Source organism: Corvus hawaiiensis, chromosome 9 (genome assembly GCF_020740725.1).
Source record: "Corvus hawaiiensis isolate bCorHaw1 chromosome 9, bCorHaw1.pri.cur, whole genome shotgun sequence".
NCBI classification, from domain to species: Eukaryota; Metazoa; Chordata; class Aves; order Passeriformes; family Corvidae; genus Corvus; species Corvus hawaiiensis.
This window is the reverse complement of record NC_063221.1, coordinates 21,667,301-21,686,301: the sequence shown is the minus strand read 5'-3', so window position 1 is coordinate 21,686,301 and position 19,001 is coordinate 21,667,301. Positions and strand designations below refer to the sequence as shown.

Here is a 19,001-nt window from a genome sequence, read left to right as displayed (position 1 = left end):
CACTGGTAACATAAGTAAAAATATGCATCAAAATGATTTGTATGGAGTATTGCCTCATCAGCCTAGAATGCCAGAGTCTGGATGTACTGTTTATAGAGTCAAAGAGGCAGGTGCTGTTTAAATCTGACTTTGGGGTAATATACCTTAAAGTTTTTTCACTGAATCTGAAAAATTAGAATGGATAGGTTATGTTTTCTTATAGAGGAAATGCCACCATTCAGTGAATTATAATAGCTGTTTATTGAATTTAAGCATTTTTGGAACGTTGCAGCTGTAAAGCTTCTTGTAAAACAAATAAACATTAGTCATACATTAGGTGCTTCAGAACAGTTAATCTTATACTTGCAAGTGGAAAATGGAAAGTTATTATGATACTTACATCTTTATGAGACTGTTTATGAGACTTGTAGGCTGATCTTCAAATCAAATTTGTAGTAAGTGACCCACTGCAGTACTTGAGTATTTTCACATATAATGTTTGAAAATGGGCGTTCAAACCAAAGACTTCCCAGCATGAAAGACATTTATTTTTAATGAAGTTTTTTACTTATTAAATATGCTGCTGTAAAAATGGCACAGGGTCCCCACTTAGATGCAGATGAAGAGGTAGGTTTATTGTGCAGTAACTCAGAGTCAGATGTGCTAGCCTACAAATAAAAAACACACACACCAAAGCTTGGAACAGGGATCAATCCTCTTGTGGACAGGGAAGACTCGAGCACAGATTTCATTTTCTGGGCTACATGAGAAAGGCAGAACCAATGTTAGAGGAAACTGTTGTATCCTCTTAGCTGAAGGGAACATTTGCTTGGCATTTGCTGCCTTTGTCACACCCCACATGGTTTGCTTACAGAGCTCTGTTCAGTTACAGTGGATCTGAGTTCCTGGCTGACTAAGGCTCACACCAGAGCACAGAGTAACTTGGTCAGTTTTGTAACATTAAGGGTTCTTCTTCATCTCCAGTCGGTGTGTTCTGGTCTCTGCCAGAACAAGAAGGAAGGATAACAAGGGCACATACCCTGCCAGTTGTGATGTGAATGTCTTTTCCAGAGTAATGCAAGGTGAATTAAGTGTTCGTGCCCTTCAAGAAAAGTGCAGAGGGTTATATCTGTGTGCTCAGTATTTGCAAAGGCATAGAAGTCAAAAAGCTGTAACTGCACTGTAACCTGGCCATCATGAGCCCCAGGGGGAGGCCCTGGACACAAGGAATGCACACCGCCACCTCCTTTCCTGGATTATGCTTTTGGTGATCCAGGGTAGGATCATGTGCTGTCCCCGGTTCTGAGGAACAGTTTCCCTCCCCTGCTTCAGTCTCAGAACTTCAGTTCTGCCACAGGGAGCCAGGGTTCCATTCCTTCCCTGACATTGCCAGGATCCTGTTCTTTTTGTGACACATGCTGTGCCATTTCAGGCAAGCTGCTCTTTCTGGTTCTGCAGCACCCATCCAGAGCCAGAGGCCGGTAGTGAGTGTGTGATGGAAGCATTTCTTTTTCTGCACAGGCACCAGGCTCAGCTCCTGAAATATTCTCAAGGCATTTGAGCCATTAATGACATTATAACAAGTTTATAGTGAACTCAGTCATGGGTACCCTGAACTCCCAGTGTGAATCAAAGGCACTCAGATGCCAGCAAAATTCAGCCTGAGGAACAGGCCCTGTAGATTTTAATAAACTGCAGGCTCTGCTGTGTATGAACGACTCCTTTAGAGGGCACAGACAGCATACTTGAAGGGCTGAGAAGATTAAAACGGGAGATGAAAATAAATGAATAAGCAGCACAGAAGAAAGGGAAGATGAAAAGAAACATGGGTAGGAAAGAATCTGTAAGGGAGAAAATTTAGGTACCTGTGGGGGCAGGAGCAGAACATTGTATAGTCCAGAATGCTGCTGTTCCCCAGGAGGTTTCTGCTGAGCTCTTGACATTAGTGCCTACAAAAAACAAAGGAGGGAGAGAGAAGCATGATTGCAAGGTTGCATTAATCGGGCTATTCATTTCTGTCTTGAAAATGATGAGAAAAAAGGTCATTAGATGTATTGTGCTTTTTGGAAAAAAGAGATTTTGGAATGAAGAAAAACCTTCAGAAAACATTGCCAGTTAAATAGTATGGTGAAAGACAAAGGCTGCAGAGCAATATACTTGGCATTATAAAGTAACTGTACTTGAAAATAACTTTATAATTGAATAAGGGTACATTAAGAAAATACGACTCAGAACCAATATTATAGTAATTAGATAAAAGCAGCATAAATGAAATAACTGCAGGAAGAGTATTTCCATAGAGATTATAAATGAGATTTTGGTGGAGCAGAAAGGCCTTTAATAGTAATTTAGTGTGCACTACAGAATTATCAGCACAGTGTGTTAGTTCATCATATAAAAGAATATCTGATAATTTCCCCTAATAAGCACATGACAGTTCTTCATATTCTCTCATTACTGCTGATTAAGTATAAAAACTGTATTCTTTTCTTGGACTCTTGCTCAGATCTTTTATGAAATGCAAGACACTATAACCCTGTTTCTGTGTTGCTGTCCTACAGACACGGTATTTAAAGAGGGCAGAGTGTACTTGAATGAATTTTTAAATCTTTATTATTTAGCTGCTAAGCTAGTTTATTTATATTCAGATGTTCTCCTGTTTATTGAAAACAGTAAATGACAACCTAAGTGTGTGTAAGCAGAAAGAAGATTAACCCAGCAGAGAGCCTTGGGTGTCCTGACCTGTGCAAAGCTTTGGTCATGGTCTGGCTGCAGTTGCTCCCTTGGTTTTGGAATGTAAGTGTTGGGCACCTGGAACAGTGGACTTGTGCAAGCTCCGGAGCACTCTTAGCCTGAATGTGTTCCTGAATTACCTAGTGATTCAGAGCTCAGAAATGCTCAAGTGACAGAGAAGCAAGTTTTTTAGGCTTTTCCCTACCATTCTCTTTCCTAATAATTTTGACCCAAAAATTCTTACTTACTGTTTTATATTGTTGCTGTGCCTGAAGGCCTCTGCTGCACTTATGACCCAGCTATGACATTGTGACAAACGGCACCACCACCCCCAAGCTTCAGTGCACAGTTAGAAAATAAATAAGGCCCCATAATTGGAAATAATGAGATGCTTATAACATGTCATTCTCCAAATGCTAGCATAGCTTGAAAGTCTGTGTGTCAAGAGGAGTAAAAATGTGTTTCAGGAGTTTATACATTACCAGGTGTTCCACTAAGGACAGAACAAATTACGTGGGCTCCCCAGCACCCCCCAGGCATATTTAGTTAAAGAATCCCCTTATGTTTAGAAGTGTCTTTTAAGCTGCTGGCACAGACACCACCACTTTTTTTTTTTCTTTGTAGTAGTCTGATTCCCTGAGGAAATGGGAAACCTTGTTACAAGGCATTCCTCAATCTGACAGTGCTCAAAACATCTCCTCCTACTGCCCTGTAGGTGACCTACTTGGAACCAGCTTGCTTAGCATTAGCTTGGGAGGCTGGGTGGTGGCTCCTGTCTTCTGAATTAGATGTTAGTGATTGCTGGCACTTGCTTGCAGTGGCTTTTGTGGCCTCAGGTCCCTGCTTCCAAGATGCTCCACATCTTGCTATCACTGGGTAAACTGTAAAAGATGGCCTTGGAACTTGGGCCAGGACCTGGGATTCCCAGGTGACTTTTCTGAAGAGACCCTCGTGTCTTCTGCTGTGCTTTTTTGGGGGGGGGCTGTGACGAAGTTTCACAGGTATCTGGCAGATACAGGTGTGGGGGAATGGGATTAATGTAGGTCCCACATAATACATTCTGATAGAGTGCCAAGGCCTTCCCAGAGCCTGCACTTGCTCCCTCAGTGCCTCAGCTTTAGTAGGAGATGAAGGGAGAGCCTGTCACTGTGACAGGCTGTCAGCAGGAATCTGAGGACTCTTTGGGCTAAAGATAACACAAGCTTGAACTTCTTCCTGTGGGACTTTCCTAGCTGGATGAGGAGCCATTAGGGAGAATTCCTGTCTTATTCTTCAACAGCATTTGAAAGGAGACCTCTGAGTGAACTCGTTTTCTTTGGAGCAAACACCCAATTTTATGTGCGTCCATGTCTAAGAGAGGTGCCAGCCCCTACACATGCCCTTGTGACACCTCTAAGATGTTTTCTTTGCTGGAATTTTCTTGATCCTCCCATTCCTAGAGTGCCACAACACAGAGCCAGTACAGGAACTTAACACAGGACTGGGAATTCCAGTGCATGTGCCAAGCATCCAATAGCCATCACAGAACCCAGCTCGTAGAAACTAAACAGCACTGCCAAGCACAGGAGAGGAACAGGAAACATTATTGTTGCCACTTTGCAGATAAGAACCTGTGATACAGCAAAATTTAAACACAACTTGTAAATCCCTTTGCATGGAGTTATCTCCTACTTTGCATAATTTATGCCGGGATCACTTGAGCTTCTTTTAAAGCCATGTCCCAGCCTGCAGTGAAGGCAGGAGAGGCACTGCCTTAGAGGGCTCCCTGCCAGCACTGTCATTCCCATTGAAAGGTTCCCCCAGGCAGGGATGGATGGCACCTGGGTGGCTCCTAGGATGAAGAGTTCCCAGGCTGGCCATGGAACAGTCATAGCTGCAACCAACTCTAAAGAGTTTCCAACCAGGAGTCACAGTGAGGGGCTGGGAGCTTCTAGAAACCAAGTCAAAAGGTCAGCTAAATATTAATGTTGCTGTGCCTAAAATTACTTACAGCAAGGGCAGCTTCTGCCTAGATTATTCCACTGACAGGAAGCACCAGAAAAATCATTAAAAAATGGAAGAGCACAGTAGTTTTGGTTGCCCAATTTTCAAAGCTTTTTATGAGAATGAAGAAAATGCTGAGAAATTGCTTCAGAATGAATAAATGAATAAATAAATAAATAAATCTCAAGAATTATTTGCCAGCTTAGAAACTTAATTATGTTTTTGCTTTCAGGAAGATATCCAACACTTGGCTTAGCACGGGCTGGTTCACAATGACTATCGCATTAGAGCTCTGTGACAGGATAAATGTTTATGGCATGGTGCCACCGGATTTCTGCAGGTAGGATTTATTTTAGAACCATTATTAGCCAACAAATTTAATGTTACAGATAAATATCTGAATATTTTAATCTTTTTTGCTCTGCAACAAGTCTTCAGTCGTCTTAAAGCAATTAATTAAGATGTCCCATGATCTCATTCTGAAAACAACAAACGACATTTAATTATGTTATATAAAATATTTTAAAATTTTGTTTGTACTGTGGGAGAATTAATCCATCTTGTTGCTTTCTTTTAGTCTCTGAATATTTATCAGCTAAAAGTAATGCAATAATTGGCATGAAATTAATCTGAAGAAAGAAGTACTGGAAAACATTACTTTTGTTTTTCAAGTTCCCCCCAAATTAATAGAGGAACAGTGTTCTCACAGTGACTAGTTTCTAAATTGAACTTTCTCTGCAACTCAAATTAAGATTGTTGTACCTCTGTCACATGAATGCTAATCTTGCAGCTTCCTAAATAATCCCCACGAAACCCCTCCCCCTGAATTTGGACCCAGAGAATCAGTCCTGTAATCACCCATTTTGGGCATGGCAGGGGTTGGGTCACAGGAGGCAGAAGCAGCACAAATTCTGTCAGTGGAAGCTGCTGTGTAAAGGAACAGCTTGTGCACATTTTCCAGCAGGGTTGCGCCTCCAGCCGTGTTCAGGACGCAGACCCCAGGTCCTGGTTAAGGTTTCCCATTATAGATCAGTGACACAGGGAAAGTCCTCAGGACTTCTAGTGCTGGACCAAAATTACACTAGCCACAAGATACCAGTATTGTATTACATACTTGTATTACATCAGCAATCTTGATGCTGACATAAGTCTCACCTGCCCCCCCAGGCACTAGCCCAGCACTGAGTGGTTCCTGCCCACAGCCAGTGCTGATCCCATTTGTCCTGCTGGGTGACCCATGAAGAGCTGGAACCAGTCTGGAATGAGGCCTCAGTGCCACGTTTCATCACCTGCTCACAGACCCCTTTCACCAAGAAGTACTTGCTTAAATTTCCTATTGCAAATGTAGTGATCTCTCTCAAGTCTGGTTCATTGGGTAATTCCAGATGCCTCTCAGGGGCAGGGAGGGCAAGGCAGCAGTGCTGACTTAGTCTCAAAGAATGGGACAGCTTTGACTTTCCTCTGAGCACATAAAAGGATTGCTCAGGAATCTGCATTTGTCTTGGGCACATTGTAGAAATCCCTGAAGAAATCACAGCATAAAATGTCAACGCTAAACTCCACTTTGTGAGAATTTCTACAAATTATAACAAAACACTGATGATAAATGCTGTGATGTACTGCCAGACTTCATCATGAATTCTCCAAGGAAAATAGCAAACTAGATCAGATATGCCAGACAACACAAATACCTTCTACAGCACAGCATCTCATTCCTTTGTCATCTCAGTTGGCCAAGACATACTACTACAGTTTCTGTAAGTGGCTGGTCTGTCTTACTCCGGATGTGGCTGTATTCCAGTGGCACATGGAAGTAATTCTTAAATTGATTATCTAAAAATACAGAATACAGCATTTTACTGCAAAATAATGTGTAATCCTGACTTTTCAGAAAAATTCAGAATAATTTAGATACATATAAAAAACCCAACTAAACCCAAACAAACTGTTTTAAGAGAGATGAAGAATGTCACTGAGACAATATAAAAGGCTTTCATGGAACCAATACACTGAAATCAAATGGACTTAAATTCTAATACAAGGAAGGCTGTAGATCAATCCTACCAGTGATAGATGTAATTATTCTTACAGTCTTCATAAAAAAATCTTAACATAAAGCTATGCACACCTGGTTGTAAAAAGGGAAAAGGTCATTTCTTAATCAAAGTAATATGAAGTGTCTTTACTTCAGCTTGATTCCCCAGGTGGTGAAGGGGAAAACTGTAGTTGCCATGCCTGGAAGAAGCTGTCCATGAAGATCTATGAAAGGAGTTTCTTGCCATAAATAGAGTTAACCTTCTTAGCTTGCTCTTCAGCCACTCATTAAGAAGTTGAAACAGTGCTTCCTTTCAAAGAAATAAGACAACAGAACAGAATAGCAGAAAGAAAGAAATATTCTGTAATTGTAAGCCATATTTCCTGGTTTTCTGTCAGACAGAATAAGAATCTACCATTGAAATAAAAAAAAAACAAAACAAAAAATCCCAACAAAACAACAAAAATGTGTGTGCACTAGATGGTTTGGATATCCTACTTGCTGTGCAACTGCAGAATCATTAAGATTGAAAAAAAAAAATGAACCCCAAAAAATCTTATTTCTATTCAGAATTAATATCACCAAATTTATAACTTCAGCAGATAGATACCAATTCATTTTTAAGTATTAATTTGTGGAATAAGTAATGAGTGTGGTGATCACTGTCATGGAACTAAATTAGTGTCACATCTGTAACGTGAAGGACACCTCAAAGGTACCGCGAATATCGTGCTGTTGATTCTGCTACAAATTATTAGCTTAAGATCATTAACCAAATTGCTTTGCACCCGTGCAGGAAAAATAGTCCAGGAGTCTGGAGCACAGACTAAAAGATTTGTCACTATTAATTGCAACAAGGTGCTTTAGATTCATTTCTATTTACTTTCACTGGACACTGGGTTTTATAGCTGAGCTGGACTTAGTGTCCTGATTATTATAAATTTCTAGCACTTTACAGCAAAATTATATGTACTTTCAAACCCCTTTGCTCGCTACAGATTTATGCTGTAGTAAGGGTTAATGGCTTGATATTGCTCTCATGCTGCTAAATACTTCAGACCTGTACGTTCTGTAACAAGATGAAAGCTTGTGCTTCCGTGCACATTGCAAACATTTTTGGCAAGTGTGTACACCTCTCACTCATTTGTCCCAATACAGACAAGCCATCTTGCTGTATTTTTTCCAGTGCCCAAGGATCCAATCCTAGCCTTTGCTGGAGCAAATTAGCACTCCAGATGGGAAGCATTTCCCTCTCAGAACTCCCTTTGGCAGCCCATTGCATGCACAGGACTCACTCCTGAACTGGGAGATGCAGGATTGTCCTCTTGCCTCCCTTCAGCAGCAGCCTGACAGTGTGCCCAGATACCACGACAATTCCTGAAGGCACTGCAGTGCTGCTGCTTCCCTTTGTGACTGCTCAGCAGCAGGGCTGGGAAGGACAAGACAAGCCTGAATGAGGTAGTAAGAATTCCAGCCCCTGTCCGTGGGATTATGGGCAGCAGAGACAGAAAGGCTGGTTCCTGGCAGGTCTCAGGGTACTCATGTACACAAGGAAGACTCAAGGGGTTAGTGAGATGAACCCTCTTTAACTCTTCTCCTCCTCATGGGCCTTCTGGAGCTCCCAGAAGCTTAACACTTCATTCTGAGCCTTATTTTAACTAATGCGAATAATTTTTGTTCCAGTTTTTGAACCAGATAATTTTCCTAGAAGAATCCTCATTTGACTGCCAGGCTATTTTCCATGATAATTCACCTGAAAATTGGTATTTGAAATACTTTAGTGTTTTCTTACCTCTCTCTCTCTCTCTCTCTCTTCAGTTCCTTTAAATCAAATGCAAAGCAGCAGTTGTTGCTAGTTACATTTCCTGGAGCTTATCAGGGCTTGATGGGAAGAGAGGCCCAAAGGACTGTAAGCTGTATGTGAGCTAGTCCTGTTCTTTGGTCCATATGCCTCACCTCATTACCTTAATAACAAAATGCATACATGGTTTGGAAAACAGGAGTAATTATGGGAATGGGATCCTGGGAATAGAAAGCAAAAAAATTATCTAGAAATGTTCATAGTCCTGACCCACCACCTTGCCCATCACTCAACATATAAATGACACTTTTTATTCACCCATCAAGATATGAATTACTTTACAAAGTGTGGGAACACCTATAGTTTTAGAGGGTTGATTTATTATGGCTCTTCATTTCTAAGGAAAAAGGCTGACCAGACTGTGGTATAGGGTGGCCTGGTTTTCCTGCCTTGTTTCTTTTGTGCTGTACTTCCAGCTTTTGCTGTAGGTGGATACCATCTGTGGGAAAATGTGCACTCAAGGGGTAAACAGTAGCTGCCTGAGAGGGGTACAAGCACTTCCATGGGTGCTGTGCTGGCAGATGATCAGGCAGGAGGTACAGGATATTTTACAGAGGAACTTCCCCAGATTCCTCCCAGCTGTGATATTAATATGCATGCAGAGTCTGACAAAATACTGATTAATGTCCAGTATCAGTCAGTGATAAAACAGCATCTGTTTTAATGTTAATAAATGAGGTGGCAAGCAATTTCCGTATAGAAATTACTCATGCATTTCATTTGCTGGTGACACAAGCTAATTGCAGAGTTAGAAGATAACACAGCACAGTTAATTTGGGTTATGGTGTACTCAAGCCAGAGTTCAAATCCAAAGCTTACTAGCATGCAATCTAGGAGAATCCAGAACTCCCATTAAATGAGAAGGTCCTCCATATTTAAATGTCTTTCAGAATTCCTAAATTCAAAGAACAGCTTTTGGAATTTAGCCTTAAAACCTCAGTCAGCTGCAGAGTAGTCGTAGAGAGAGAGGTCTCTAGCCACCAGCCCCCATTCCTGCACTGATCTCACCCCCAGTTCAGCCAGCAGACCTGCACACAAGGCTGGGCAGCTCCCAGCATGGGGTGCCTGGGCCCCACAGGCTGCCTGGACTGAGCTCCTGCCTCTCTCACCCGCCAGGCCCTGTGCATCAGCTGCTTCTGGGCTGTTTCTGGTGGGATGGTGCACAGGATGCAGTGACCTGTTCCAGCCTGGCAGGAGCTAAGAACATGCACTTAGGATACACTGCTGTTAGTTCAGAGCCTTCTGTGGAATGCAGAATCCCTGGCTTCAAAAACACCTCACCTGGAGGTGTTGGGACCAGTAGCCTCACAGGCTCACTTTGCCCTGTTAACTGGGGCAGCATTTTCCCCAAGTCTGTTGGAGATACAATTTCAACTTTATTAATCCTAAATTTAAAGCAGTAAATTTACAATACAGGTTTACCCTCAATGACCCAAGAGTAAAATCTGGGTTCAGAGCAAGAAGGAGGAGCAGTCTAAACAAGAGGCAGAGGCCTACTTGTTGAGTAGTTCTTAACAAAAATACATCACATGGAAATGTATCCTATTAGATTTACAGTAACCTTACAAATGATTCATTTAAGTGACAATAAGAGGTCCAATGTATGAAAAAAGTGAAAAATTAATTGAAGATTGAGTTCTAATAGTTGTAGTTTAGAAGCAATAAATTTCAATAGGAAGGGCAGCTTTAGATTACAAATATGTCTTCTGTAGGTGAGGTGATGAAGGATTTTGTTTCATTCTTATGTATTCCAGTGAGGATATATTTAATAAGTTTAGAATCCATCTTATTCTAGAAATGTAATTTTATTGTTATTCTGGTCCTGTAAGATTGATCACGATGTTGTGTTACAAGGAAGCCAGATTGATTGAACTAAAACGTTAATCTAAGGCACAAATGGAAAGCAGCAGCAATATCATACATTACCTCTGCATATACAATATGGATAATGGCAAAATAAGAAAAATCAGAAAATTGCGTAGGTGACAGAATTACACAGTAAAAATAATGACCAGCACAGACTACAGACAGGTTGTGGATGCATTCATTTGAAAGTGAGCTTAAACATTAGCTCTTCAAAATGAAAATAATCCACTGTATATTAGAGTTGATAGCCCTGAATCTGCATCAGTTTTCTTGCTCTGTGCTAGGGTCCTGTTCAGCTCAAGCTTTAACACAGAGCAGCTCCAAGGCTTCACTAAATGCTGATATTGGGAAATTCTCTGCCACAGCAAAATAGTTGGTAGCAACTGGGGAGAGAGGGATACAACTGGGTAATTCTGTCTGGTACAGCTTGCTCTCTTTGAATTTATGACAGAGAGAGTTGTGTGAGTTCGTGTCAGCCAAAATGCCTGTGCCCAAGGTAAAAAACCATAATGGGTACAGGTTAATGTAGAGATTAAAACAAAAGGAGAATGAATTGCTCTGGCTTATTATAATACAAATGTGCCATTTACAGAATGTTACATGGAAACACTGAGGTCAGAACTGCTAAAATGAACTTCATCCTAAGTGTCTAATTGGTGTTTGGCATATCCTGTGTGTCACAAGTCACTCATCTCCCGCTGGGAAATGTGAATGGGTTCACAAGGTCAGACAGATACCATGGGTGAACTGTTTTAATTTTTAGCTTAGATACATGAAAGCTGCTGTTGTAAAATAAAGAACTCATTTGTGCATCAGAACTCATCCCAGCAACAGCAGCCTGTCCCACTGACCTGGTGTGCAGACACTCATTGAAGTTGCGGTCTCGGAACCTCGCACAGCGTGCTGGGAATGTTCAGCTAAGCTGATGTGACACAGATAACCACCTCCATCTATCATCTTCTCTTTCTTCCCCCAGTTCAGTAAATACCTCTGCAAGACCTTTTACAAATAACAATCTAGATTTAAATCTCTTTTAAGCAGTTTACTTCAAATTTTATAGTAATAACAGCCCTGCAGCACTCTCCCTTGTTTCTGAGCTACTGCTGTCCTTCATTTAACTGGGAGGAAGAGGATTAAAGGAGAGCAGAAGAAAAAGCAAAGAAAACACCTTTGCCCCATTCTGATGTATTAGATATGCAAGAAAAAAACCAGCTACCTAGTTTAACTGGGAGAAAAAGTGGATTTGAGCCCATCAGTTCATTAAAGATAGCATCTTTTCAATCAACAAAAAAGAACATCTTAGGCTTCCATCTATTTTCTTTTTTCCACAGGGATCCTAATCATCTTTCAGTACCTTATCATTACTATGAACCTCTGGGACCTGACGAGTGCACAATGTACATTTCCCACGAGCGGGGCCGCAAGGGCAGCCACCACCGCTTCATCACCGAGAAACGCGTCTTCGAGAACTGGGCACGGACATTCGACATCCACTTCTTCCAGCCAGACTGGAAACCAGAACCGCTCACTGTAACCCACCCCGAGGTGAAACCAATGGCCTGAGGGATGGATGCACAGGCTCAGTCACAGTCGCCTCCCGGAGCAGCCTTTGGACCTTGTGGGCCAGCACGGCAGCCTGGAGGAGAAGAGTAACAGGGTCTGCAGCTGGCACCTGCAGCAGCAGTCAGGGAGTTGGCATGGAGGAGCAGCACACACCAAGAGTACTTTCTGTTAAACTGTATTAACCCAGTCCATCACCTTTTGGGGCCATCTGACTTCCTGTGTGTGTTTGTGATTCGTGAAACACAACCTAAGTGTCATTAAGGGATGGTTAATTCATTATGGCTTTTTTAAGTACGACGCCACTGAATTTTCATAGTGAAAACTTTCCATATTTATTTAATGGAGGTTTTTATGCAACCTAGGCCAGTATTTTTCTAATTCACAGTTATGTGGTTGTTTATCTTTCATAATCTTTTAAATCCAAAATTAATATTGGTGATGGTTTGAAAGGCCTAGCTTTTTATTTATAAAACTTGTTTGAAATATATAATTCTATATAGCATGTAATTAATATTTGATTGGGAAATGTTGGATTTCTTCTAAGAATTTTGGGCTCTGTTCCAGCCTAAAGCCTTTAACAGCAAGAGTGGTCCCATGTGCAGATCCAGCTCACTTTACATTCTGACATGGCATGTTAATACGAAAACGGTAGTGAAAATTCTGTTTGATATTAATGTGCATTTGCTGCTGTGCTATCAAGTTGCTGTTTTTTAAATAGGGGTGGGAGGAAGGAGGGCAAACAAAATTTATCTGAAAAAAGCCAAACCCCCCACTGGCCATGGCAGCAGCTTCTCAGTGAACACAGGCTAAGGCTGCAGGAGTTGTGTTCTGTTCTGCCTCTTGTATTCCTGCAAGTGTCTGCCAGCAACCGTCCTGAGGCAGCAGCCTAGGAAGCAGGCCACAGCTGCTCAACACCACGTTACCAAGCTTCTGGAATGCAGAAGGCCAACTACCAGTAATACAATACCAGCCATAGGAGACAGAGAGATCACAGCACTGCACCTGCAAAAATCTCTGCCTTCCACTGTCCCAAGATCACCACTGATCTCAGAGATTCTGGATCACATTGAAGCTGGGATTTGAAAAGAGTTCCATGAGTACAAAATTGTCCTCCTGAAAGGAGCAAAGTTAAACTCTGCTTTTTTTTCCATTAAGTACCTGTATGTACATGGTGAGTCCCTGCAAGACAAGGGGAAGGACAATGCTCACGCTGTGTATGGAACCTCACAGTGGGAAGGAATTACTGGGTACATTTGGCTTGTGAATAAAGAAGATTTCAGTTACAGTATTACTTTTCCTTTTGCTTCACAAATATCAAATCTCAAATTTCTTCAAAGTAATCAGTAACTATTGCATGAAACGTACCTCAGGTGATGAAAGGTGTCTCTCATTAGACAAGTGCAAAAGCTAGAACAAAGATACTACCTTTAAACACCTAAATCCAAGAAGCTGAACCTCAGAGGCAAGATGTAGAACTGGGACCAAACACTCTCATTTAAACCCCCTTATAACCCATGGTCTTCCTCTTTCCAAAACTGGATAGCAATAGCTGCAGCTGCCCACAGATACCCCGATTTTCTGGGGACAAAGTGAACTGTCCCGGTAGGGGCAAACCAGTGTCTCCTCTGTGACACTGCCTGGACCTGAAGTGTAGGTCTCCAAGAGCCACTGTCCTGCTGCAGCCCTGCCCACTATCAAAAAGTAAGGAAGTATAATGTATTTTGCCTTAAAAGCTTTATTTTGGTGTTCTTCCTGGTACACACCACTCAGCTTACAAACTGAATGCCAAGTGCTTGTTACCTTTCTCTTGTCAGCTGGTGTTTAACTCTCCTTCTTTCACTGATGGTGTTTTATTCCTTCCACTTGATTTCACTGCATTCTGTAAAAACCAGACTGGGTTTTGAACTAATGGCAATTTGAACATCCCTTTCAACATGTGTACTGGGGTGTGTATCCAGCATATATTGCTCCAACTGATGAAATCTGTCAAACTGATTTACAGATCATTTCTAATGTGACTGAAAGACATGGTACAGATCACAGTAGGTCCTCTGATGCTACCGTCCTTGTTTTATTACTGATACAATAATAAAAAGATCCTGTCATTTTAAACTAGAGCTCTTAGTTTTTCTGTCAGTCAAGGGCTGCAGGATGTGTATGCTATGTGTTTAGCTACGTTATTGTTAAAACCAGATCCTTTAAAGATAGACTACACTATCTTTAAATACTTTTAGTATTCTGTAGGAACACAGGGACTTGCCAGGCCCCATTGTGTTCCACAGGCTTGCTCCCTGTCTGCAAGACTGCTCAGCGTCAAGTAGATACGGGGAAGCATTAAGAAAATGAAGAAACATGGAATAAACTGACACTAAATCTCCTAACAGACCCAAGCTAAGCATTGTAACTCGTTCCTTGTTCAGTTTCTGTTAACAACTGTGTGTTCTTGCTACCCTCATACAGATCTTTTAAACAAAACAAACCCAAACTCACTTTAGTCTCATCAACCTCCTGTGAAGATTCAGCAAGGTCCCCCATCTAATTACAAAAAGTATGAAGGTGTATTTTCTAAGACTAAGTCACACCTGTATATATAAAAAGGAATTTGATGAAGCGAAGGAGACAGCAAGTTTTAAATAGATCACACAGATTCACATGGAACATAAATCGAGTCCAAAAAGCACAAGTTATGAGTGCAAAAGAAATGTAAATAACTGTTAAAGCACTGCAATTTTAATTAACAAATCACTGATGTATTTCTCTATAAATGCACAATTTTTGAACTACAGAATCCTGCTGCATTTCAGCCTGATGTAAGGTTTTATGGCCTAGTTATAAACCAAACAGATTTATGACAGAAAATGCTGTCAGCCCAGGGATAAGTAGTACAAACTAGGCATTGCTGCCATTCTCTGCTTTATGCTGTCATCTCACACTCTTCACCATAATTTGATCGATTCATGATCTGCAGCGCATCATTTCACATATTAAAAGCTGTTGCAAAACAGTGTTTACAGACATCAGCAGTTTTAAGATCTATGTTAGTTTAGTTCTGAACTTCTTGCATACCTTTAGGCTTTTACACTTGGCTTTGTCAGAGGAGCTATTTTTCATCTTGAAGAACTGTAGCTCTTATGCCATGATATGTGCAACTGGAATTGAGAATGATAAAGTAAACATTTCTGCAACTAAGAAAAAAGTACCACAGCTGCTTTGTGTTCTGTTGGCTCAATGGTGGCAGCACCATGGTACAAAGCAAAACCATGATGCACTTGGAGAAACCTTCCACCCAAAGTGCTAAAGCACCTCAGAAAGACAAGTTAACACTTCATTCTTGGTAAGGAAACTGAGGAAATGGAAGCCCTGGCTTGATCCAGCAGAACACACAGTGGTACATATTCATACACATGAACACGGCAGTAAATTAATAAAATCCTTCTGGAGCTGCTTACCTGGGACTTGTCCTGCTGTATTTTCCAGGCAAACTTCACAGGAAACAAAGTGATTTTTATCCAAAGTACCTCTAAGGTCGCAAGGAAACAGTAATATAAAAATAGCTGGAAAAATATTGGGGAATGGGGTGAGGGGAATCTAAAGAGTAAGGAATAAAATGTGTCTTGTGCTGTCTAGTTTATTCCCCTGGAATATGAAGATCAAACTCAGGCTGGAGCTGATGGAGTGTAATGTCCTGGCTCAATAGCAATGGATGTCCTGCATAGATTTCTTTGCAGTATTCTGTAAGTTGATCATAGGTGCCACAAAAACTCTTTGACAAATGCTGATAATAATTTCTGTAATGAAAGTTAATTATTTTATCTGATGCAAGGAGATGCAATTTCTAATTCAATTTAAAACATAGCTTAGGGATTAAAAAAACCAGTAAGCAGTTAAAGAGTCAAAGAGTAAGGCAGCAAAAGTTACAGCGAAAAAGTACAGAAACCTTACAGGTACCAGTACTTCTGTCTTCCCTGGACCACCAGTTCATGCTGATCACTTTGAATTTCCAGCTGCCTGCTGCAAAAGCACACCTTGCATATCACAAACATATGATTTTGTAAGGAGAAAGAAAAAAAAAGAAGGACAATCTTCTTTAATAAAAACCTAGGAAATATTCTTTAAAAACCCCTAGGAAATATGAAAGGGCCAATGTCTAAGGTGGTGTGAAATTTCTCTGTGCTGAAGCAGAAGAGTATAACATGCAAAGACTCCTTTATAAAATGGCTGTCAAATGGCACTGCTTATGCTAAATACCCTTCAAACCACTAGACTGTTAAATGTTTTCCACACTGAAAATTACACCAAATCATGAAATGTCAAATGATGCCCTTTGACCAGCGTGTGGATGGAGATTCAGCATCACAGCAGAAGCAAAGCTGGTGATTTCACCTTGGCCAGCTGTGAAACAGACTCCATGGCAAAGGCAGACGTGTGGAACCAGGCCCTGAAACAGAATCCCCTCGGTGCTGGGCCCCCTCCAGGGGTGCCAGCAGAGAGCACATGGCTGCCAGGACTGCCAGGAGAAAGGGACACATCTCTTTGTCCTGCCTGGCGCACAGAGATGATCAACACACAGTGTCCCTGTCTGCTATGGAATGCTTTGACCAGGAGTTGTCAGGAAGAACAGAACAGACAGGAAAACTACACGCAACCTCAGCAATCCAGACAGATGGAAAACTGTAAGAACAAAACTAGGAGTCATAAAGGAGATACACTGGCTAAGATGCAAATGCAGCTTTTGTAAGCAAAACCCTGCCTTGCAAATCTAGAGCTCTTCAAGCTTCTCTGAAGCAAGGGGAAGAAGAGATCTAAGTGATGGATCCACTTGGAATTCCACAACGAGGTTTGCAAAAGACTTCCAAAGAAGTTACAGTTAACACAGAGAAAAAAAAGAGAGATCCTCACCCTATGGAACCTACCTGAACATAGGAAAAAAAGGCTAAGAGGATACAGCATAGCTTAAGAGTACAAGCAGAATTCTACAGGAAAAATGTCACAATATATTTTCCTCTATTTTTCTGTGCTATTCCCTTGGTATCTACCATAGGCCATTCCTAGATGCAGGTGCTAGACTGTATTTAAATAAATAGATAAATAAAAAATATAAAAAATGTATCCAGTGAACATCACAAAGCCCAGTTCCAGCCTTGCCATACTCTCCATGTGCCGGGCCCACCACGAGATCTAACACAGGAACTGCATTCTCATTTTACTGAAAGCAATGCAAAGCATCCAGCACAGATGGAGAGCAAAACTGGACACCCCTTTTAACAAACACAGAAAGTCATCTTAATAATTTGACTTCTGATAACAGGTTTGTCTGCTTTAGGAGATCTCTAGTGATATTTAAATTTGCCAGTTTCTTCACACAGCCCAGACAGGTGTTAAAATAACATCAGTAGCTTTTAGGACACCAGCTACATCCTGAATACAGGGAAGATAAAGGGAACAACTTGTATTTAGCAAGGTATAAGGTTTTAGGACTTTGCTGACTTAACTTTGGCTGTCAGACCAGTTGGAGTCTATTAGAATCCAAACATACAGCATGGTGAGAGTCTGTTAATGGCAAACAAAGGAAATTCTGAAGGGAACCATTTGGTGTGGCTTCGTTTAAGGCAAGAGCTTAGGTTAGGCTTATGTTTTAACACAAAGGCAAAAGGAGTGAACAGATTTATATCCTGTGAGGATATGCTTCCCCATTGCATCCTTGCTGCACACAAGGCCAAAACTGAAAGTGGTATTCAGTGGGACTGCCCATTTGTGTTGGAAAAAATTGGAACATTCTCATCACACCATTATTTTTTTACTGCAGCTGTACATGTGTAGATGTGCATTACATGAAACACTGAAAAGCTCTTCCTCATTCCTCCATTGCAAATGATGCTGCAGAGAAGGAGCAGATTAAAGAAACAAGCAACATCAGCAAGTGCAGAAAGCCTTCTATAGATATAAAAAATACAAACACAGGGACCACTGCAGAGAAGGGTATGTAAGAGAACTGCACAAAATAGAAACATACATTGCAATGATACACTGATGACCCCATTGATCCTGTTTACCATCCCATATACACTATAAAGACCAAGGGAGGTAAGGGGACCCTAAATTCACCACAATTTGAGCCATAATATTTTGAGCTACAAACTTAACCTGGACAGGAAAACCAGTACAAAATATGTAATTTAATGAAAATCAGACATAATCTAATGTTTAGTGAGGCTCTTTGTCGCTAAGTACCAAAGAATTTGACAAAGGAAGTAAGTACCATTATATTGGAGCTGGACATAAAGGACAGAGCCTAAGTTTAGAATACTCATTACATGCAGAGCCAGTGGGCCTAGTCAAACATTTAATATAAGAGCATTATTCCAGTAAGTCAGGACAAGAAAGAAAATCTATTTGCTATTTCAGATTAGTCAGTTTTGTCACAGGGACTAGTGTGACATGCCATGAATCTCCCAAATAAACCACAGACTGGTGGCCTGGTCTCTGCTGAGCTGTCATCAAAGCCATGTCAACTGCAGTGTGAAAAATGCCACTTTCATAGGGAAGACCCCCTAGGCTGAGCTTTGCCAGCACAGCTGTTGCACTGTCCAAACAGTCTGCTGCTCATGGGGCTTGTTTTGTTCAAGGGATTGCTGTAAACAACACTAAAATAATTTAGGCCAATACAATTTGCATCTCTATTAAGCCTGTTGGCCAAAGCAGCCAAACTGGCTTAGTATTGGCCAAGGCTTTGGTGTTATTCACAGACCTGAAAAGAAAGAAAGGAAAAAAAGTTAAATCTATAATCTGCATGAGGAAGAAGACATGGCACAACCAAACATTAATAGATGTGCATCCTTGAATGGAAACCTTAAACATTATCAATTTAATCACTAAATCAGGCAGAAATCCTCATTAGGGGAGAAAAAGTAACTCAGTCTTAAAGAACTTGCACGTGAAATGAGTTCTAAGAAATGCTGATTTCAGAGTATCTTATGCAGC

The 19,001-nt window shown here is 41.1% G+C and overlaps 1 protein-coding gene and 1 long non-coding RNA gene across 3 annotated transcripts in view; one reads left to right on the top strand and one right to left on the bottom strand.

The window, feature by feature from the left end:
• ST6GALNAC5 (ST6 N-acetylgalactosaminide alpha-2,6-sialyltransferase 5) overlaps window positions 1–14,132 on the top strand; it is a 69,890-nt gene extending 55,758 nt beyond the window's left edge. Inside the window, exons 4-5 of one of the 2 annotated variants that reach the window (XM_048313365.1) lie at window positions 4,928–5,035; window positions 11,789–14,132. In XM_048313365.1, coding sequence (XP_048169322.1) covers window positions 4,928–5,035; window positions 11,789–12,020 — 340 coding nt within the window. In that variant the 3' untranslated portion in view covers window positions 12,021–14,132. The remainder of the gene's footprint in view (window positions 1–4,927; window positions 5,036–11,788) is intronic. The other variant, XM_048313366.1, reaches the window with a different exon arrangement.
• On the bottom strand, window positions 222–11,790 carry LOC125330344. Its single transcript, XR_007205471.1, has 2 exons — window positions 6,387–11,790; window positions 222–1,928 (listed from the first exon to the last, which is right to left on the bottom strand). It is a non-coding gene; the product is annotated as an uncharacterized LOC125330344 (long non-coding RNA).
• Window positions 14,133–19,001: the final 4,869 nt, after the last annotated feature.